Source organism: Canis lupus, chromosome 36, assembly GCF_048164855.1.
Source record: "Canis lupus baileyi chromosome 36, mCanLup2.hap1, whole genome shotgun sequence".
NCBI lineage: Eukaryota > Metazoa > Chordata > Mammalia > Carnivora > Canidae > Canis > Canis lupus.
Genome location: NC_132873.1, coordinates 14,397,092 through 14,419,012, shown reverse-complemented (window position 1 = coordinate 14,419,012; position 21,921 = coordinate 14,397,092). Strand labels below are relative to the sequence as shown.

The 21,921-nt window shown below is 42.6% G+C and overlaps 1 protein-coding gene across 3 annotated transcripts; it reads right to left on the bottom strand.

The window, feature by feature from the left end:
* Positions 1 to 99: 99 nt before the first annotated feature.
* IDH1 (isocitrate dehydrogenase (NADP(+)) 1) lies at positions 100 to 19,344 on the bottom strand. Of its 3 annotated transcripts, none has more exons than XM_072813478.1 (10): positions 19,172 to 19,344; positions 18,091 to 18,157; positions 15,228 to 15,365; positions 12,346 to 12,637; positions 9,209 to 9,314; positions 7,740 to 7,917; positions 5,670 to 5,821; positions 3,453 to 3,593; positions 2,356 to 2,518; positions 100 to 1,056 (listed from the first exon to the last, which is right to left on the bottom strand). In XM_072813478.1, the coding sequence occupies exons 3-10, from the start codon at positions 15,347 to 15,349 to the stop codon at positions 966 to 968; spliced, it is 1,245 nt and encodes a 414-aa protein (XP_072669579.1). In that variant the 5' UTR covers positions 15,350 to 15,365; positions 18,091 to 18,157; positions 19,172 to 19,344; the 3' UTR covers positions 100 to 965. The 3 variants fall into 3 exon arrangements, with proteins under 3 accessions (XP_072669579.1, XP_072669578.1, XP_072669580.1); XM_072813477.1 differs by lacking the exon at positions 19,172 to 19,344 and adding an exon at positions 18,279 to 18,669; XM_072813479.1 differs by lacking the exon at positions 19,172 to 19,344 and adding an exon at positions 18,576 to 18,654.
* Positions 19,345 to 21,921: the final 2,577 nt, after the last annotated feature.

Sequence of the window (21,921 nt, the reverse complement as noted above, 5' to 3'; positions counted from 1 at the left end):
CCTTCAGGGCAGAGACCACTTAAAATTGAATTCCTGTGGCCAGGACCTAGCATGGTGCCTGGCACCTAAAGCATACTCACAAATAAAAACCCAAGACTAGTCATTAGCACTTAATTTTAATAACAATTAATAGTTTAGATGAAGAATAGACTAGAATAGTGTTTAAAATCAACTTTTGAAAAAATCACATTTGTATAAGGGAAATAAAACGGGCCAGCAGAAGTCCAAAAAAAGGTGCAGCTTGGGTTATTGCACTTGGATGAAATATGCTGCTCAGGGTAGCATAATACTCAGGCCACACAAGGCCAGGAAGAGGGGACAAACAGAGGCCAGACCCTCAGGTCATCTTTATTCTGGATTCCAAAGTCTCCAGTTGCCTCAGAAATATTTAGCATTTTCAAAACAATCAAGAAGACCTCTTTACAGAAGTGACTGCGGTGTCTCCAGCGGGTATTAGTAACACCTACGCTCTTCATTCCAGACGATGGGCAAGTTGGCAAGTTCACCGTACAGCTCTACTGCACGAAATGGGACATCTCTTACACCAAAACCACACAGCGCCCCAGGCCCCGGAGCGATGAAGGGAGTGAATGTGTACTTCACATCTATTTCAGGGAACAACACTGTGGCTACAGTTTACCCTTTCAAGCACTCTTCATTTTGGTCATTTGCATTGGAACATAAGAAAAAGGGACAATGAGTATACAACGAGCATGAAAGTAATTCCTAGGCTACTAGTAGAAAATAAAATAAAATTTAAAAAAGTTCCCTGCCACGTTCACGAGGGTGGCATAAATGTACGCTACGTAAGAAAAAGGCTGTAAACTTATAGAAAAGATAAACTCTGGCTTCTAAACAAATTACAAAATTGATTTTACCTTTTCCCCTTGAGTGTTATACAGGAAAATGTAAACCAGTGGACCTAGTTACCAAAAACACGTATCCTCCTAAGCTGAGGGATGGCCTTACAGTTTGGCCTGAGCTAGTTTTATATTCAAGTTTTCTCCAAGTTTGTCCATGAACTCAAATGTATTCAAGTAGTCAGAACGTTGCACACTAATAAAGGAAGAAAAAGAAAAGAGAGATTAGTTTGTTTCTGATCTGCGGGCAGAGGGAAAATTCTAGAAGTGCTACATAGGTAGCATTTTACTTAGGTCTAGAAGAAAACTAGTATTAACGAAGTATGACTATATGGCTGATGACTGTGCTCAAGGCTCAAGGGGCTGACGCAGGCTACAGGCAGCCTGCACTGGCAGCTCGGCCACATGCACCTTCACAGAATGTCCCTTGCCCTGAGTCTTTGAGGACAAAACTATCACAGAGCTCCCATTCAGACTGAACTCAACCCACTTCTTATTCCTCATTCTTAAAAATAACAAAACCTATTCAGGGGTACGGCCATGCTCTCATCAACATTCCTACAAATTGTCACATGTCCTTAAAAAAGTTTTAATGCTCTTTTATTTTATCACGGTCTTTCTTAAAAAAAAAAAAAAAGAAAGAAAGAAAAAAAAAAAAGATAGTCTGGCTAATGTAATCCTGCTGACAAGTGCCTATTCAAATAGACCACAAAGGTAGTGTACCGATAAGAACATTTCAAGCACTGTATTCTTGCCAGAAATTTAAGATAAGAAAGATGTAGCGATTGAGTATATCCTCATCACTGAGAGGACGCATGCTTAGGACATGGGATTAATGTTAAACTTTAGTAGGGTTTCTTGAGGTGAGTCATAGTGACCAGCTGTGAGGGAGAAGTCTCTGACTGGCAGTCAATCCAACTGGGCTACATGCTACCATGTTCTCAGAAAAATCCTGGGCAATAAACGGGCCTTGAATGTTGGTTGTAAATAATTACGGAAGGGACTAAGACCTAGTGGCACGTAAAACTTGTGCAGTTACTCTTCTTACTCATAAATTGAAGAAAACAAAGGGGAAGGATACAATACCCTTGGAGGTCCCTCTGTTTCAAATGTCTATAATTTACTTGTTAAATTAAACAGAACCTTGTCACCCAATGATTTTCAACTAGATCAGAGGTCAGCAAACTACAGTGTGGCCCATGGACTCCATCCAGGGTACAGTTTAATTGGAACACGGCCACATCCACCAGCTTCTGTATCATCTGTGACTGTGCTCCTTCCACAGTGGCAAAGTTCAATAGCTGAGGAGTTTGAAAAGGCTGTATGTTCCATAAAGTCTGAACTGCTTATTGTCCACAATCAGTAGTGTCTGTTGACCCCTGATCTAGGCAATAAATAACAAATAATTCATGTACTTCCAAAAAGCACTGCTGTTTTGAGCCCAGTAAAGGTAAGTGGTGATTTGACTACAGAGCTCAGGGCATCTTATACTTACTTGGGCAAACCTTTAATACAAGCAGCCAAGTCCTTGGTCATGAAGCCAGCCTCAATGGTCTCAACACAGACTTCTTCCAAAGCCTTTGCAAAGAAGCTGAGCTCTTTGTTGTTATCAAGCTTAGCTCTGTGGGCTAACCCTCTGGTCCAGGCAAAAATGGAAGCTGAAAGAGCAAAACCAAACCAAACCCAAAAGCCAACACTTAGATCATACCAAGAGGGATTCCCAAATGTTTCAGTTGCCAAAAACAGAACAATTTTTTTGTTTGTTTGTTTGCTTGGGTGATTGATTCCATTAGGTGCTATCCACATGGGCTATAAAGTTTTCTAAGAACTGGGAATATTTTATTGGATAGAAACTTAAAAAAAAAATCTGTCTTGCTGTTGAGCAGAGGTCTTGGGTTTTGTTAGAGCCTTACGAAAGCACATTTTCACGGTGTGCTAGTAGTACTTGAAGCTTGAGGGCATTTACTAATTTGGAATAGGTCACAATCTCCTCTCTCTTGTCTATGGTGGCCTCCCTGCCTCTTCCCAAGCTGTAATCTCTTTTTAAAGTGTTGTCCTTAGGGGCAGCCCAGGGGCTTAGCGGTTTAGCCCCGCCTTCAGTCCAGGGTGTGCTCCTGGAGACCCGGGATTGAGTCCCACGTGGCGCTCCCTGCATCATGGAGCCTGCTTCTCCCTCTGCCTGTGTCTCTGCCTCTCTGTGTGTCTCTCATGAATGAATAAATAAAATCTTATTTTTTTTTTTTTTTGAATAAATAAAATCTTAAAAAAAAAAAGTGTTGTCCTTAAAATTCGGTTAGAAGGATCGATCTGTGTGGCTTTTAGATTCTTAGCCATCTGTGGCATTTCACTGCACCAGAGGAAAAGGAAAATGCTCAGTGACAACATTCTTCTCTATAGCGTACATTCTGCTACAAAATGGAAAAGCATATATTGTGTATATTTCAAGCACATTGAAACGGCTCTTAGTAGAACAGATCTGCTGTTTGGTGAGGATTTTAGACACAACGTGTTGGGCAGCCAAAGGAATATGTCTGATTTCCTTTGGAGATCTCCACTCTCTGGTTGGAAATCAGCGTAGCAATAAACACTTACCAATGGGATTGGTGGACGTCTCCTGGCCTTTCTGATACATGCGGTAGTGACGTGTTACAGTCCCATGGGCAGCCTCTGCTTCTACTGTCTTGCCGTCTGGACAAACCAGCACGCTGGTCATCATGCCAAGAGAGCCGTAACCTGTAAGAGGCAGAATGTGAAGCATCAGGTACAACTGCACGAAGAACATTGGGTCTCTCAGAGATGAAAGAGGTCTCAGGAAACGAAATAAATATACGCATGTGTAGTCATCAATGATTCTGCCTCTCAGGAAGCAGGGTCCCTGCTCCGGACCTCAGGGTCAAAGCCACCTCTGGAAAGGCTACGCTTCTTCGTCCCGCATATATTCACAAATTTATGCACATTCATCTGATTCATAGGGTTGTTGTAAGAATTAGATGAATAGACGTATATTTGTGAAAAGAATATATATTCATCTTCCTTTGAATAGTACCTGCCACGAGTAAGAAGAGCTCAGTATGTTACTGCTATCCATATGTGCAGCCAGATGCTGTGATGTGGGAAAATAAAAAGATTAATGACAGTTGTGTCCTGCCATCAGGCTGCTCAGACTCACTGGACTGGAAAGAAAAGGCAGGTTGAAAACAGGATGGGATGACCCAAGAACATCCCTCTTGCCCTTACCCCCTGTAACAGCCCCAACAAAACAGTCCTATTTTGTGACTTCCTATCCAGAGAATTACATTACCACTTTTTAAGTCTAGACAATTGGTTTTCCTTCTTTTATTCACTCTTACACTTGAATTCAAAGAATATTTTTCTCTGTTTTTAGCTACCTTCCAATAGCACCTGTGGAGTTAATAATGCAAATTTGTAACAAGCTGCTATGTTTGTCAGTTTTGGTTTTTGGTTTGAGAGTAGGTAAATAAACAATGCTTTTTAAAAAAACTCATTGTTAGAAACTTCTGCATGGGATTAGTAGGCTCCTTTCATTTTTTTAATATAAATTTATTTTTTATTGGTGTTCAATTTGCCAACATATAGCATAACACCCAGTGCTCATCCCATCAAGTGCCCCCCTCAGTGCCTGTCACCCAGTCACCCCCCCCCCCCGCCCACCTTCCCTTCCACCCCCCCTAGTTCATTTCCCAGAGTTAGGAGTCTCTCATGTTCTGTCTCCCTTTCTGATATTTCCCACTCATTTTTTCTCCTTTCCCCTTTATTCCCTAGTAGGCTCCTTTCATATCACTGTGTTGGTCTGGGGCTTTCGTAGACTCAAATGTTTACTGGTTGGAGAAGTTCAGGACCATATCCAAAGTGAGTTTGTCTATCTTTAATATTAGGACACTAGTTGGTATCACCATCAAAACTGAGGATGTAAGTGGTTTGAGTCCAAAGTAGTTCATACCCTAGGAAAGAACGGACACCAGGACAGCTCTGCCTTTGCCTTTTGACTGTTGAGCTGCACTGAGGTCACATTTATCTACAAGCTCTGCCCAGACACAGAGCATTGGTCCCAGGTATCTTATCAGTGCACTACTGGATACTGCACTTCAAAAGTCCTATTCCAAAGTCCTTTGAACTTCTGTATCTTGACATTTACATTTGAAATATCCCTCCAGATACTCCCTTAGTTGCTTTGAGGACATTTAGAAACAGTGGGACGATTTGGGTCCCTTTCTAAGAAATCTGCTCACAAGGAATAGTTTCCTTTGTCCACCATGGAAGCATCCACAAGGCATCACTCCTTCCTCTAGTGAATGCAGCACAAAGGATCATGAGCGTTTGCAGACACAGGATGGTAAAGAGAACTGTCTAACTCCCGTATCTGACATAAACTTGGGTTGATTTACTGCTTTTCAAACTGGTAGGAGGGGCTTAACTTTTCCAAAGAGAAAAGAAAAAGTAGTACTTTCTGGGGAAAAGCAAAGAGAATTAAAGGTAACAGGAACATTTACCAAGTTTACAGAGCTGCCATGGGTAATTAAAATCAGAGGGCAGTTTGGTGCTGGAGAAATCAGAGCAGACTTTCTGTTGATCTGGCCCTTACCTCTGACATAAAGTGGAATTTCTGTGAACAGCCCTGGGCTTCTTTGCATAGGCTGAGAAGATGGAACTGGATAGCTTGTAGTGTTTACATTTCATGATTTAACAAAGGGCTGCAACCACACCTCTTCCCAAACTAGAGAGCTATTGTGGCCTGACCTTCGTGTCACAGGCTGAGCTCCACCTCTTCTTGTTCCCATAGCTCCTCACCTTGGGCCACGGAGTCCGACTGCACGTCGCCATCATAGTTTTTACAGGCCCAGATAAAGCCTCCCTCGGATTTCATAGCTTGGGCCACCATGTCATCAATGAGCCTATGCTCATACCAGATGTTCTGGGCTTCGAATTGGGATTTATACTGCCTACGAAGCAAGAGAGAAAAGGGAATTAAAGAAATTGTTGGGCAGCCCGGGTGGCTCGGCGGTTTAGCACCGCCTTCGGCCCAGGATGTGATCCTGGAGACCCGGGATCGAGTCTTGCATCAGGCTCCCTGCGTGGAGCCTGCTTCTCCCTCTGCCTGTGTTTCTGCCTCTCTCTCTCTCTCTCTCTCTCTCTCTCTCTCTCATGGATAAATAAATAAAATCTTAAAAAAAAAAAAAAGAAATTGTTAGGTATAGTACCTGCTTCTCCAAAGAGAGTGGGGGTTGGGCCAGAAGCAGCATTTTTTTTAGAGGAAGCAGCAGAGATTTGAGAATCTAATAGACCTAAGGTCAAACCCTGTCCACTTGCTAGCTGCTAAACCCCAATTTCCCCACCAGAGAGTAATTTCACATCCTTCACAGAGATGTAAGAATAAGGGAGAGAATAGAGTGTCCCCAGCACTATTTTTAGTTTTCAGTACACTGCTGATCAGATTCAGTACACTACTGGGTACATTCAGGATGTCCTGAGGCACAGCTTACTTTAAGAATCTAATAACGAGGGTGTCTAGGGTGACTTAAGTTGGTTGAACATCTGACTTCGGCTCAGGTCATGATCTCAGGGTCCTGGGATCGAGCCCCACCTTGGGCTCCCCATTCAACAGGGTGTCTGCTTATCCCTACCTCCCCCAGTTGTGCTCTGTTTCCCTCTCAAATAAATAAATAAAATCTTAGAAGAAAAAAAAAAGAATGTAATAATGGATGAAAAAGACTATTCTTCCACTCTATACCTTTCAGGAAAGTAGGACAGCTCCTGGGGTTGGTATGGATGGGTAGCAGGAAGAGGAATTAAGGTTTCTTAGGAAACATACCTAAAATCAAGCCCTGGCCTCCACACTTTCCTAAAAGGGAGTTTTGCATCTTAAAAGTTAACACATGCTCTCATGTTGAACCTGAAGTTCTTATAGACAAGTTCAAATGATTCCACTAAAGCAGAGTTTTAAATCACAACAACGGGCTTCAAAAAGAATGGAAATGTGCCCAATTCAGAAAGTCATATGCTTGAAAAATTAGAATTTTTAAATTTTTTTTGAGAGAGAGAGACAGAGAGTGCAAGCGTTAATGGTAGGGGTGGGGGTATGTGTGTGTGTGGGGGGGGATAGAGAGAATCTTAAGTAGGCTCCATTCCAGCATGGAGCTCAACACGCCCAATGTGGGGCCCAAACTCATGACCCTGAGATCATGTCCTGAGCTGAAATCAAGAGTTGGGTACTTAACCAACTGACCCACCCAGGTACCCCTCTTTTTAATTTTTTAAAGGATTTTATTTTTAAATAATCTCTATACCTAACATGAGGCTCAGACTCACAACTCTGATATCAACAGTCCCATGCTCCACCAACTCAGCTAGCCAGGCGCTCCCTGGCCAAATCAGAACTTTCTATCAGTTACAGGGCACCTTCATTCAAACATTATAAACAATTTTGGCTCTTAATAAAAATAAATGTGGGACGCTTATTTGAAAACATTTTCCTTGGGATCCCTGGGTGGCGCAGCGGTTTGGCACCTGCCTTTGGCCCAGGGTGCGATCCTGGAGACCCGGGATCTAATCTCACGTCGGGCTCCCGGGGCATGGAGCCTGCTTCTCCCTCTGCCTATGTCTCTGCCTCTCTCTCTCTCTATGTGTCTATCATAAATAAATAAAAATTTTAAAAAAATTAAAAAAAAAGAAAACATTTTCCTTCTAAAAGCAACTCAAGATTGGTTTGTTTCACATCTGTTAAATTTTAGCTATGCCCTTAACTTTATGGGATAGTGATGGTTTTCATTCAATTTGTCCCAGAATCAAAGGGATAAGGATGCAAATAAGTCCTGGCTTATTTTAGAAAAAAGACAAGAAAAAAAAAAGAACTGTACTTACTTGTCATATATTTCCTGAAAGATGTCCTTAAAACGTCCATCATATTTTTTCAGAATAGTGTTTTTGGTGCTCAGATACAAAGGCCAACTCTTAGACAGAGCCATCTGGAAAGAACTGTGTGCAAAATCTTCAATCGACTTATCTTGATTGTACATCCCCATGGCCACACCACCACCCTCTGTGGGGGGGGAGGGGAACACCGATGATAACAGGAAAACAAAGGTAAATGGGGTAGAGTTGTAACAAATCCAAATTCACCTACCACCACCTAAGCACCCAAGCATGTCTGAACCTAGACTTCAAAAAGTCCTACCCAGGCTTCAAATGGGAATATTCCATGAGTTGCTGAGGCACGTGATTGGAAGAAAGTCAATTCTAGATAAGGACATATAAGGACATTCTAACTTGTTTTGAAAGGGCAATAGAAGTGAGAAAAACATGGTCCTCAGGATCCAGAAGACACCAAAATACTAAAAACTACTGATCTATGAACCAGAAATACACTCGAGAAATGGTGAATCATTTTCGTGCTTTCACACTTAAGATTTCACATGTGTTTTAATCTCTACGTTTGTGCTCTGTCCTTAGCCATTGAGAAAAATCTGGATTTCAAATATTGAATGAGAATTCTCATAATTTCCTGGAGGATACTGAAGGTTCATACCTCGTTGGTAGAAATAATTATGCTACATGTAATCACTAGTGTTTCACGACTCTAGGTGAACTCTGTAATTACTGAAAGATAGAACTTGAATCTTTGCCACTGCCCAGGGCCAACGTAGGCTTGAAATGTGCAAGGCCAAAACCCGCTGAGCTAGATTCCATTAAAATGATACTATTTGGAGGAGGCGAAGAGTACAAAGGCTAGGTGAGCTTTGAGTTTCTGTTTGTGTGAGAGCTTTTAACAACTTCAGTAGTGGAGAAAGGTGGTTTTCTGTTCTTTCAACCTTTAGGTGGCATTTGCCACAAATGGATCTTTGAAGCAGCAGGATGGTAGGGAAGAAAAAGCAAAAAGCAAACATTTACTTTCACAGAATAAATACTCAGGGCAAGAAGAAAATTTCAGCAACTATATAACGCAACCTTTTTCAAATAAAAATCGTAGTAGAGCAAAGGGCGGATTACATGACAGGTGATACAGGATTAGCAATGTTTAATTTCTTTAATTCATTTATAATAGATTCCTGCCAACCTTCCCTCCACGTTTCAAGAGAAGGGCAAAACTATGTACCATCTTTGCCCACATGCATTTCCAATGAAGTGGCTAGTTCCCTTTGTGTCTTTCTTTATTGCACCCCATGGGAAGGCATGGAAGCCAATTCCTTCTTTATGCTAGTTTTTGGGCCCTGTAGAAATGTTGTAGATTCCAGATTGTATTTCTGGCAGCCACATAACTATTAAAAAGCAGTACTAATAGTGTCTAAATGACCTGTAAAAAAATGAACAGATATAGCTCATGATGAACTTACCTTCAAAGTTATGTACCAGGTAGGTCATTTTTTCAGATCCATCACTGGGCGTGTAGGTTATCTCTACTTTACCAGGCCCGGGAACAACAAAATCAGTTGCTCTGTACTGTGTAGGGGGGAGAAATATATAAAGAGAAAAAAAACTATCCTTCCAAGAATTATAATGGGAAAAAAAAATCCTAGAATATAGCACTGTCAGATAGCTAAACAAACAGGGCAGTGTGCCTCAGCCTCCATTTATTTTAGAGATGGGAAAATAAGGTCCAGAGACTTCCCAAAGTAAGTTAATCCTGGTATAGACTCAAGATCAGATTTACTGGATGCCTCTCATGTAAAGGGAGAACCAGTAAGGAGTGGAGGAGGACACTAAGCATTTCCTTCTAGGAAGCTTATGGCCTAACAAAGACAAACCAAGTGAGAAGCCACTCAAGTGCTTTCAAATGTCAAAGGGGGGCTAAGATAAGAAATGTAGCAGGATGACACAGGAAAAGAAATGACCGAGACCTGGAGGTCAAGGAAGACTTTCCACAGGGGGATGATAATACACTAGCTACAGTGTCGATGGAGACCAGAGAGCAAATGCCTTGTCCTCACTGCACGAGACACTAAGTGACCAGCTTGAATGATCTCATCTCATTTGACTCTTACATCAATCCTACAATGGAAGAACTGTGATAGAGTGGAAAGAACACATCTAGGGTCAAAAGACTTGGGATCCGGTCCTTAGACCTTTAGGGTTCAGTCTCTTCACCATTATTATCACTACTAACTCCAGCCCAGGATTTGTCCAAAAGCAGCAGTGACTGTGGAAGTGGCTGGGACAGGCTGGTACCCCACAGGGAAAGAACTGCACAAGGACAGCCGTCTTGCTCATGGGAGTGAGCTATGCTGGGGACATGCACATGAGGGATCCGTAACGTTTAAGTGCACTGTACCCTCTTCAATGACCTTAGAATATTTTCACAATCAGGTACCAACACTTGCTGGCCATGCCTATCTATTTATGTTTGTATAGAGTAATACTGATGACAGCCAGGAAAAGAGCCCTCAGGTAACTGTGAAGATTAAATATCCTTTCTACACAGCACATTTGTGTCATATAAAGTCACTGTGGGTGGTAACTCATTCCCATTTCTCAAGAGGAAGACGTTGTGAGGCACCAAAGCATCACAGATGCTTTGCAGAGGGTTTATGCACATTTCAACGATTCAGGCTGAATCAACCTGAGGTTGGGAATTTTCAATCTGGATTTAGAGAATGACCATTCTTCCAAGTGACCGATGCCAAAATAATTCAAAGAAAGGGGGGGGTGGGGGGGGTGGGTGCAGGATGAAAAAGACAGCATGAACTCCTAAGAACTGAAGAGTGGTCTTCCCCAAAGAACTGGCCACCTGTGGATATCGGAGTTAATTCTGTTGTGATCGGCATGTACTTTGTACGGCTGCAATCTTTAAAATTTCCTGAGACTTGTTTTATGTCCCAGCATATGGTCAACCTGGAGATTGTTTTGTACGCACTTGAAAAAAATCTGTGTAGCTGTCGGGTGGAGTGGATTCTATGAGATCAGTTAGGTCAAGGTGGCTGATAGAGTTGTTGAAATCTTCTATACACTTAACTTTCTCTAAGTGTTTTAATCAATTTTTTGAGAGGATACTAAAATTCCCAATTATTATTAAAAAAAAAAAAAAAAAAGAATGGTCTTTCCAGGGGGCACTTGGGTGACTGAGTTGGTTGGTCATCTGCCTTCAGCTTGGGTCATGATCCCAGGATCATGGGATCGAGCCCTGCATCGGGGAGCCTGCTTCTCTCTCTCCCTCTGCACTCCCCCTGCTTGTGCTCTCTATCGAATAAATAAATAAGATCTTAAAAAAAAATGTTCTTCCTGGGATTAGTGAATTTGTAGTGCTTCTGTCCACATTCTTACTCCTGGGCCTCTGGAAGGTTTGGCCAGGATGAAGGGATAGTTTGAACCACAGAGTAGAACAAAGTGAATGATCCTCAAGGACTGACCCAGTGACCCCTCCCCAGGAACAGAGTGGTCTGCTTTGGCCACACTATTTTTGAGGACAGCTACATCAAAGCCTCTGGATTTCAACATTAGAGATTGTTTCTAAGGCTCTTTCAAGACCTAAGCTGCTTTTTATGAAAGTCTGAAACCTCCGTTTCAATACGGATTTTGTTTAGTTGGCAGTTTTTCTGTTTAATTTGGCAATAAGCTTACTGGTACAAAAGTACAGAAACTTTCTTTTTTCCAAGTAGGAAAGGAATATTTAAAAGAGAATACTTTCACAACTACTAAATCAGTTTTTCCTTTTATGCGTAAAGTGATCACATTCAATATAATCTTTGATGGTTCTCAACCCTACCTACACACTGGAATCACTTGGGAGCTTTAAAATATCTGAACCCCATGGAATTCAGGTTCAGCTGGTATAGGGTAGCACTCATTCACTGGAATTAAAACAAATAAAAACCAAAAAAAACTCCTTAAAGGGATCTGTTGTATAGCTAGGATGAAGAACCACTAATTTGGTTGAACTATGGGAGATTATACAAAAATGGAAATATCTTATGGTTTAACTTTATTTTTTTAAGATTTTATTTATTTATTCATGAGAAACAGCGAGAGGCAGAGACACAGGCAGAAGGAGAAGTAGGCTCCTCAAGGGAAGCTGGATGTGGTACTTGATCCCAGGACTCTAGGACCACACCCTAAGCCAAAGGCAGACACTCAACCACTGAGCCACCCAGGTGTCCCCAGGTTAATTAAAAAAAGGGGTGGGGGATGCCTGGGTGGCTCAGTCAGTTAAGTGTCTGACTCTTGATCTCAGCTCAGGTCTGAATCTCAGGGTCATGAGTTCAAGCCCCACATTGGGCTCCATGACCAGCATGGAGCCCACTTAAAAAAATTAAAAAAACATACCTGAAAAAAATAATTTGTGTTGAGACAGGTACCTCTCTGTATGTATATTTATTCCTACCTAAATATACAAACAGACACATAAACATTTCTTGATTTTGCACCTCACTTAAAGGGAGTAGTCACCAAAAGAATAAAACATACAGATCAGAACTGCTGGGCAACCAAGGACAGGAAAAAAGAATATGGAAAATCAAATGATGCCAACACGACTTACTTGATCCCCATAAGCATGACGACCTATGATGATGGGTTTTACCCATCCGCTCACAAGCCGGGGGATGTTTTTGCAGATAATAGCTTCCCTGAAGACAGTGCCACCCAGAATATTTCGGATGGTGCCATTTGGTGATTTCCACATTTGTTTCAACTTGAACTCCTCAACCCTCTTTTCATCGGGGGTGATGGTAGCACACTTGACACCAACGTTGTACTTCTTTATAGCTTCTGCAGCATCCTTGGTGACCTGGTCATTGGTGGCATCGCGATTCTCTATGCCTAAATCATAGCTGGGAGGGAAAGGTCATTAAGTGTTAACTCTCCAGACAAACTGATGAGTGACCAAGGCACCAGTCTCTGTGTGATGGCGCACAACGCCTACCCCGAAGAAAGGAAAGGCTCAAAACATACCTAAATCTGCCAACGTTTAGGATCAGAGCATCTCAGACACAGAAGATGGCTGCCAACCAAAGAAGGACTAGGAGAGGCTAGATTGTGGGCCGCACCCATCTCGGGTGTGGGAAGCTGTCTAGAAGGAAACTGAATGGAAATCATTGTGCTCTGCCCCTTTGTGTGCTCTTCACCATAAAGATGCAATAATAGCTCAAGCAACCGTTTTTGCAGACTTCCTTCCATAAAATTACCATAAAAGCGTAAGCCTAAGTACCTTATTTTCCCTTAGTAAATACTGTGCTTTAAAAATAAAGGGGTCAGAAGGTTTAAAGGATTGTTTGTATTCTGGCATTAAAGTGGTAGGAGCTGTAAATGCAAGTCAGTGCCCAAAATGCTACTGACTTCATTAGTCAGAAGATGAACCTTTCCCTAATTCTTAGGCAAGTCTCTTTGTTTTGGAAATCAGCCTGCAGTGTATTGGGTAAGTAATGGAATCCAGTGACGGAGTTAGAGTCATATCCACCAATGCCCACACCGCAGGTTATTCAGAACTGGAAGGAAAGAGGGTTGATTTGCCACGGAGCATAGAAAACGACTAAAGCTTTATCTCAAGTATCTCTGTTGGAAAACAGGAGAGACCAAATAGTAATTAACAATTCATTTTGTCCTCCAAGACTTTTAAAAATGTTTTTGATTTTCAGCTTTCAAAACCTGCTAACCCACAAAGTGCCTAGAATTCTCTTTTCAGTTCCTTTTAGTTTTTGCATTTCCCTTGCCTTCGCTATCCTAACTCATGATGCCGATGCAAAGGTAGCAATCTTAATGTATTTCCAAATAACAATTATTCCAAGCTGCTTTGACCTTAGATAATTCACAGACATCTAACGAATCCACTGACTCTCTTATCTTCTGGCACAGGAAATGCTGAATATTACAAATGTCTAATCCTAATTCAAACAAGGGCTGTGGTCAGCACTTTCCACGTTAGTAGGAATCATTTCTTCTCAGAAGCTACCAGTAATTAGTGGAATGTTTGCTTCTCTTCTTAATGTTTCTAACAGAAGAGAATGAATAAGTGGCCTGGGCTACTATCTAGCCCACGGAAAACAAAACAAACACATCACTCTCCACCCTTCCCCTCAGAAAGAACGAGTCATGTAATAATAATAATAATAATAATAATAATAATAATAATAACAACAACAACAATAACAATAATAATAGCCATTTTGGAACAGCTTAAAACTTGTCTGAGCCTCCAAAAATGTTTTATTCTGTAGCTAGCGATGCTTTTCCTTCTAGGCATAATGACTGTCTTTTAAAACTCCTTATACCTCAAAGGCTAACGAGGAAAAATTCTGTCTCTACCAAGTGCAGGTGTACAAAGAGCACGAGCAAGTTTAGGAAAATCACAGGGAACAAAGGAGGTGATCTCACAGAGACTTCTGTATCTAACTCCAAACACTTTAAAGACAGAGCAAAGGCTCAAATCCTTAGAACACCAAAGGTGTCAGGGATCGTCGATGGAAAACTGGGGGTTGTGTAAGATAATTTCAAGGGTTCTTTCTGTGCTCTAGTTATGTGAGAAGGGCAAAAGGTTGGGAATGAACGGGGCGGGCGGAGGGGGGACAAGGTCCACTGACTAGTGAAGTAGAGTGACATAAGAGAGGTGGGTAGAAAGGATATAACTGTGGTAACTACATTTACTCTACTATTCAACAGAGACTGCACCTCTATGACTTTCCCTTCCACAAATAATTCCTTGCACTGCTCTGAACCACCGAGTTATAAAAAGAAAACGGTCACAGGAAATAGAGGCTTAGCTTTAAAGAGCAGAGAATCATGTGGTTCCCAACACAATTCTTTTCTTTGGAACAACAAACAGTAAGTCCAGTCTTTCTAGAAGTGTGTTAAAATTAAAATAGGAAGTTTGGGGCACCTGAGTGGTTCAGTCCATTAAACATCTGACTTTTGGTTTTGGCTCAGGTTCTGATCTCAGAGATCATGAGATCTAGCACCACATCAGGCTTTGTGCTCAGCGGGGAGTCTGCTTGAGACTCTCTCTGCCCCTCTACCTGCGTTCTCTCTCTTTAAAATAAATAAATCCTTAAAAAAATGAATAAGCGGGGCACTTGGGTGGCTCAGTGGTTGAGCATCTGCCTTTGGCTCAGGGCATGATCCTGGAGTCCCAGGATCGGGTCCCACATCAGGCTCCCTGCATGGAGCCTGGCTTCTCCCTCTGCCTATGTCTCTGCCTCTCTCTCGGGGTCTGTCATGAATAAATAAATAAAATCTTTAAAAATAAATAAGGAAATAAATAAGAAAATAAAGTTAAATGAGAAGGTTCATGTACTTATCTTTAAGCATCCCTCCCTCAGAAACTTTATTCATAAGATACAGCGATAGCTATGCAAACAGCAAGTTATACCCTGAAATCACTTCGATTAGGCTTTCTGACTTTACACTTTGGAAGACTAAATCATTTACCTGTGCAGGTCCAGTTCCACGTAGGGAAAAATGAGTTTTTCTTTAATCAACTCCCAAATGATTCGTGTCATTTCATCTCCTTGCATCTCCACCACAGAACCACCACGGATTTTTTGTGACATCTTGACTTCAAGAAACCTTTAATAAGAACAAATGGTAAGACACAGGTCTTCTCATTTATTTCATTACTGTGTAAAAACAAAATACAATTTGGTGACTACGAAATACTCCCTCACCACAGCACTATTGCATAAAAAGCTAGTGACGATATATTTACTATTAGAATTGAGCATGTTCTCTATGTAAAGCGTGTGTGGCTTTTGAGGCTGCTCTTACAACCCTGTATGATGGGAATTATTTTCCCATTTTACTTTGACAGAAGGAAAATAGCTTTCCCAAGGCCGGTTCCCTAGATCGTGGGGGGAACCTGACCCTGTAACATGTTCTTAATAATGTTATATCATTATTCTGACTGTTGGTTCATCTTACACAATGAGAGGATTTCTGCAATGTCATGTTTATTTGAACCCTTCTATTCAGCCCCTCATTTTACAGTATCCTCAAGATCAGCAGAAATGATGGGTGCTAGTATTTCTCCTCTTTTAAGAGGATGTTTTGGTTGAAAATAAAGAACACCAAAGCTATGCTTGGGCAATTCAACAAGTTCCTATACACCATGTTTAAAGAAACATGAAGTCTAAAAGCAAAAGATAAAGAATTTCTCATAGGATTATGTTTTCTTAGAGACAATAATGGATATTGGGGATATCAAAAGTGATTTTTTAATTTAGAAAACTCTCTATATAGAAGGGCTACTACTGCCCAAGAGCCAAGCATGTCCCTGTCCGATTCCTCAGTATCCCAATGCCTGGACTGTTCTTGGGCAGAGGTAAGCTACCAGTAGGTGGGACAAAGAAATGGAATTATTTCAGGAAGGCATGAATTCCTGGGATATGAGAGTAGCAAATACAAATTAATCTGATTTCCAGAAAGGGGTGGGGTGCACCCTCTGGAAGAAGCAAAACTATGAGGTTTCAGGGAAGACCACAACCCATGTGTGTTCCCTGAGGAGTAGAAGAGGCCCTGAGCCCAAAGAAGGTATCTGCTCCCTTCATGATGCTGTAATGGAAAGGTTTTCCCTGGGAGAACATAAAACTACAAATTGCTTTTATTCCCTTAATTATGGCTGAGGACTGGAAAAGTCTGGAGAATGGACTCAAGACAATTCTTAGGTAAGAGGCTTATAAACAGTATCACTTGATAAGCTGAGCTACAGAAATTTGATCTTTAAATAACAAAAATGTACTGGGGGGCACCTGGCCAGCTTAGTAGGTAGAAAGTGTGACTCTTGATCTTGGGGGTCGTGAGTTCAAGCTCCACGCTGGGTATAGAGATTACTCAGAAAAAAATACCTAAAAAAATAACCAAAATGCACTCCTTAGAAGACTGTGAACCTCAGTTCCTTGTGACCAGGCAGGACATATTCCTAATCCTCAGGCCCATTTTCACTTCCCAAATTTGTAATTATAGAATCCGCTTATTACTGTTTAGGAGGTTCCCTATAAACCATTACTGGGGAACCATCTGGAATTCAACGACTCTAGTTGAAGTGAACAAACTGGTGTGGAGGAGTTAATTATTTCTGATGTATAATTTCAAGTATAATTCATAGCAGAGCTTTAAGTATATGATTCAGTCATGCTGAAACCCACTGTTACTTCTGTCCTTGTATTTAAAACAAAACAAAACAAAACACAAAAAGAGGCAGCAAACTGATCTTGGTTTTGATATAACATTTCCACGGCTGCATTCCTATGACATATTATACAAGAGTTATGACTTGGCTATTTTTCCTTGATGGCAAATACAATTGATGGGTCATAAGGCATCCTTGAATATGTCCTGCCCTGTCACAAGGAACTGAGGTTTACAGTCCACTAATGAGTACATTTTTGTTCTTTTTTTTTTATTTATTTTTTTAAGTAATCTCTATACCCAAAGTGGGGCTCAAACTCACAACCCCGAGATCAAGAGTCCTCCCTCCCCCAGTACATTTTTGTTATTTAAAGATCAAATTACTTCAGTTCAACTTGTCAAGGGAAACTGTTTATACCTAATAATAGCATTTTTAAACTTAATTTCCTTCTCAGTTGAGGCAAACGTTTTCTGCAGTAATTTTTCTTTATCTCATAATGCACAACTGAAACATTTCAGGACTTCCTCACATTATCCATTAAAACTTTAGCAACTTTTAGCTAAAAAAAGTAAAGTTTTTTTTTTTTTTTTTTTTTTTTTTGTAGACTCTTGCTTACCACAACATAGGGCATTATTTATTTCTTTTAGATTTAAATTCCACAGGGGAGGCTTCAGGCTCCCCCCTGGAGATTCACTCCTCTAAGCCTTGCTCCTCAGGTTCTCCCTCTCCACCCAAACTCCGACTTCAGAAGGACTTTTCCAACAAGGCAGCTCATTTAGTCTGAAAGCAGCTGAATTCCAATCTCCTGACACACTTGTGTCATTCCAGAAAATAAACCTGGACTAATACAGAGTCGTTTAAGAAGAAAGAGTTGCTCTACCTTCTCAATTTTCTTTTCATCAACCCCCCCCAAGTTTTAGCCACATTTTTTTTTTCTTTTTAAGCGGAGTTCATGAACTGCAGTAATTTCTAGGCTAAAAACAGTCTCTTGTAGGGAAAGAGCTATATTGAGAGAAACAAGGAAGCAGTTGCAATTTATTGTTGTAAATATCCCTGACTCATTCCCTCGCAGCGCCTCCGCCTGCCTCAAGACCTCCGAGGCCCATTACGCGCAGAGCTGCCGCATCAAAAAAAAGTTCAGAACCGGGAGACTCGGCTAATTCTCACCTTTACAACTTCTAATCGCCCCAACTCCTTTCAGCCTTTGCAGACTCAGTTGACTGCAGTTTACTTCCTAAAACAAAACAAAAAGGAGAATAGAAAGACAAGGTTTGAAACATGCTGGTCAGGATTTAGCTCTTAATGCCGGCCAGACGGCCGGGTTTATCTGGTTTAAAGTTCAGCGCTGAGCGCACCCAGAGGACCGAAGGGCAGTTTTAGGGGCGCAGGGTCCTTCGAAGTCAAGGTGAAAGGAGCACAGGTATCTCGGCCTCGCACCCACGCGAGGATGCGTCAGTGGGCGCGTCCCGGGGTCCCGTCCGTTAGCTGGTCTCGGGGTTTGCACGCCCTTAGCTGCCGCGGTGAGCAGCGGGCTCTGGGCCTGCACGTCCTTGCAGCCGTTGTGCAAGAGGGGCTGCTGCACGCGCAGCGGGCTCCGCTAGCTTCTCCAGGCGCCCACGCCCGCCCGCCCCTTCGCCCAGCGGCGCAAGAACCTTTCCCCAGGGGGCCTGGAGCCCCGCGGTGGAGGGGGGAGGCTCGCCCAGAACCGAGGATCCAGGCGGGGGCGGTGTCTCCTCCACCCCCTCCCGCCCCCTCCACGCCCCCAAGAGGACGCCTCCACCCCCGCGCCGCCGCTTCCAGCCACCTGAGTTCGCTGCGCACGCCCAAGTCCACGGCTTCCCCTTTCTTTGCACCCAACTCCCCACTGCCGCACGTTTCCCCCCGCTAAACCCAACACTTAGTCTTCCACGCTTCCTTGCATCCTCCCACCACTCGATTTTCCTTTCTGCAGGCAGACCTGGGTTTCTGCAGCAGCAACTTTCCGCCGCCCGATCGCTCCCTTCGGCGCCCTGGGGTGGGCCTGGTCCACATCCAGGCATCTAGCACCCTCTTCGTCCCCCCGTCTCTTCCCCACGCCCAACCTGGATTTCCGCCCCTTCCTTTCGAGCAGGGCCTGCTGCTAAATTCCGCCCTTCCTACCCAAGATATGAGCTTTCTCCCTTTTTCTCCCCATTCCAGCCGCGGGCGGGCTCAGAGCCTCGCGGCAAAAGCCGGGGGCTGGGGGCTGCCCCTCGAAGCCTGCGGTTACCTGCAGGGGAAGGTGGGCGGCCGGGGGGCTGGGAGCGCCACGCCAGCCACACGCTGAAGCTCACAAGCGTCTACACCGGCGATCCCAGCTGGGCACCAGCTGTTTCGGCTGCTGACACCGCCTCCGCACCAGCCCCGGAGCCTGCCGGCAGGGCCGGGCTCTGGCACCGCCACGCTTTTGTCCCCTCCCAGGCCCGCCCCCTCAGCCCACCTCCCGGAGCCCCGCCCCCTCCACGCGGCCAATCGCCGCGCGCCGCCCGCACGGGTGGGCGGGGCCAAGGGCGGGGCCCGAGCCTGGGGGCCGAATCCGCGGCCCCTTCGCGTCCGCTCTCGCTGTAGGGTGGGGGGAGGGGCTGCAGCGCCCCCTGGACTCGGCCGCCGCTCCCAGCAGCGGAGGCACCGGAATGCCACCTGCGGACCCGGGACCCGGGACCCGGGGCAAGCAGGCATGCCAAGGCAATTTCCAACACCAACGATTAAGTCTTCAGGACTTCTGTACCTGTGATTCTAATTACTACTAAGTACATACTGTAAAGAAACCCAACTGCCATTTGCATTAGAAGATAAAGGCAAGAGATTATTGTCTGGATTCCGGTGAAGCCGGAACAAGGATGTGAAGCCTTAAGAAAACAATGGAATAAAAAAAAAATAAATTCTGTCCCCTGCAGGGAAATTATTTTTTGTACATTCCTTACTCTTGAAAACATGGAGGAGGGGTATTTTATTTTGGGGGGAGAAGGCTATGTTAGGCAGTGATTTGTAGCGAGTGTAATGCTTGTGTATTGCTGTCCAGGATTCAAAGTTCCAAAATTTATTTTTAAAATTTTCCTCTAGCGTCGGAATATTACCAATTACTCTTGGAAGATAAACCGCTAGGACCGGCACTGCACAAGGTGCATTTTGGACACTAGAGGGCGCGAGTATGTTTCCCAAGAGAAAAGTAAGAAAATACATAGCATCGCACTTGTTGATTTTTTTAATTTTAATTTTAATTTTATTTTTAAAAGATTTTATTTATTTATTCATGAGAGACACACAGAGAGAGGCAGAGACACAAGCAGGCTCCATGCAGGGAGCCCGACGTGGGACTCGATCCCAGGACTCCAGTATCCCTGGCCTCCGCTGAAGGCTGCACTAAACGGATAGGTCAACGGGGCTGCCTGATATTTTTTTTTTTTTTTAAGATTTTGTTTTTAAGTAATCTATACACCCAAGGTGGGGCTCGAACTCACTGCCCTGAGATCAAGAGTTGTATGCTCTACTACTGAGCCAGCCAGGTGCCCAGCACTTGTTGATTTTTTTTAGGTGGATTAATGGAAAGTAGCAGTCACCTCCATTTATTCCTGTGGAAATGATTATAGAGATGTGTAAGCTTGTATTTCATCTAGAATCTGAGACCCAAAGTCATCTAAGATTGTAAGATTGTAAATTTACTCCATTTCATGTCAGATTCACATTATCACCCTTTGCCTACTACAAAAGTATGATCATCTTAGTTTCAGAAAAGATTTAGGACAGCCTTGAGGGTACATACAATATAGCATAAAACATTGAGCATATGTGAGTCAAAGAGAGAATAAATATAGGAAATTATACAGAACCAAGGTGAATTTAATCACAAAATGGATTCCATCAAATCCTAAACACTGCTGGAGATGGGCTGCAAATTTGGCTCTGAGCACATATGGGAGGCAAAATCTCAGCATTCGTGAAAGTGTTTCCTAAGCTAGTAATGTAGGAACTCCTTTTACGTTGAAAATATTTTTTTGTAGATCCCTAGAATTGACTTATAATATGCGTATACATGTATGCATAAAACTAGATACATGCTCCTTATGCTATTAGCTCTTATACAACTAAAAAAATAACAAAATTTTATAGACAAAATGACGAGAAACAAAAGTATAAAATAATACATCACCCATTAACAACATTAACTAGATATAACAAATACTATTTGGCTGAAGTTGTTATGGATTTAAATGTGACTATGGAGTTCATTGCTTATATTCTTGTTCTTTTTTTTTTAAAGATTTTATTTATTTATTCATGATAGAGAGAGAGAGAGAGGCAGAGACACAGGCAGACAGAGAAGCAGGCTTCATGCCGGGAGCACGACGTGGGACTCGATCCCGGGACTCCAGGATCATGCCCTGGGCCAAAGGCAGGCGCTAAACTGCTGAGCCACCCAGGGATCCCCTATATTCTTGTTCTTTTGAATTTAGCTTGGCTATTCTGGGTGTCACAGGAGGATTCATTTAGCACACCATCTTTCTTCATTTGGTTGATATTGTATGCCTTGACATTATTTGTTTTTCATTTGGACAATAGAAAATCTGAATATTTTAATATTAGTTGATACTATTTACCATTGTAAACATAAATAGAAACATGGGCTATAAAATTTCTGTCATTATTTGGTTATAAGATGCTCATCTAGATAATAGGGGATTCTCATAAATACATTAAGGCATTTGTGTTTTCAGTTTGATGATCTAAAGAAATGAAGTAGAATGAACAGTTACTCTACCTTGTGGAATTTCACTTTGTTGGAATTTATTGGCTGTGAAGATTATGGGAGAAAGAACAGTGCAGGTGATTTCTGGGCTTCAGGTTTGGGTGACTGGGTGCCCTTCCACAAAGAAGGGCTATAGAGGGAGTCACAGGTTTGATGGCCAAGATAATGAGTTAAGTGTAAGGTTTGTTAAATTTGAGATGCCTGTGGGACAGCAAGATAGAGATGTTAAGGAG

What these genes read in the sequence shown, in the direction of transcription:
- IDH1 (XM_072813478.1), bottom strand. Translation starts at nt 15,349, where the DNA reads ATGTCACAAAAAATCCGTGGTGGTTCTGTGGTGGAGATGCAAGGAGAT. An exon ending in GACGTCCACCAATCCCATTG is followed by an intron (nt 2,519 to 3,452) that starts GTAAGTGTTTAT and finishes TTGCTCTTTCAG; the next exon opens with CTTCCATTTTTGCCTGGACC. An exon ending in TGTATTAAAGGTTTGCCCAA is followed by an intron (nt 1,057 to 2,355) that starts GTAAGTATAAGA and finishes TTCCTTTATTAG; the next exon opens with TGTGCAACGTTCTGACTACT.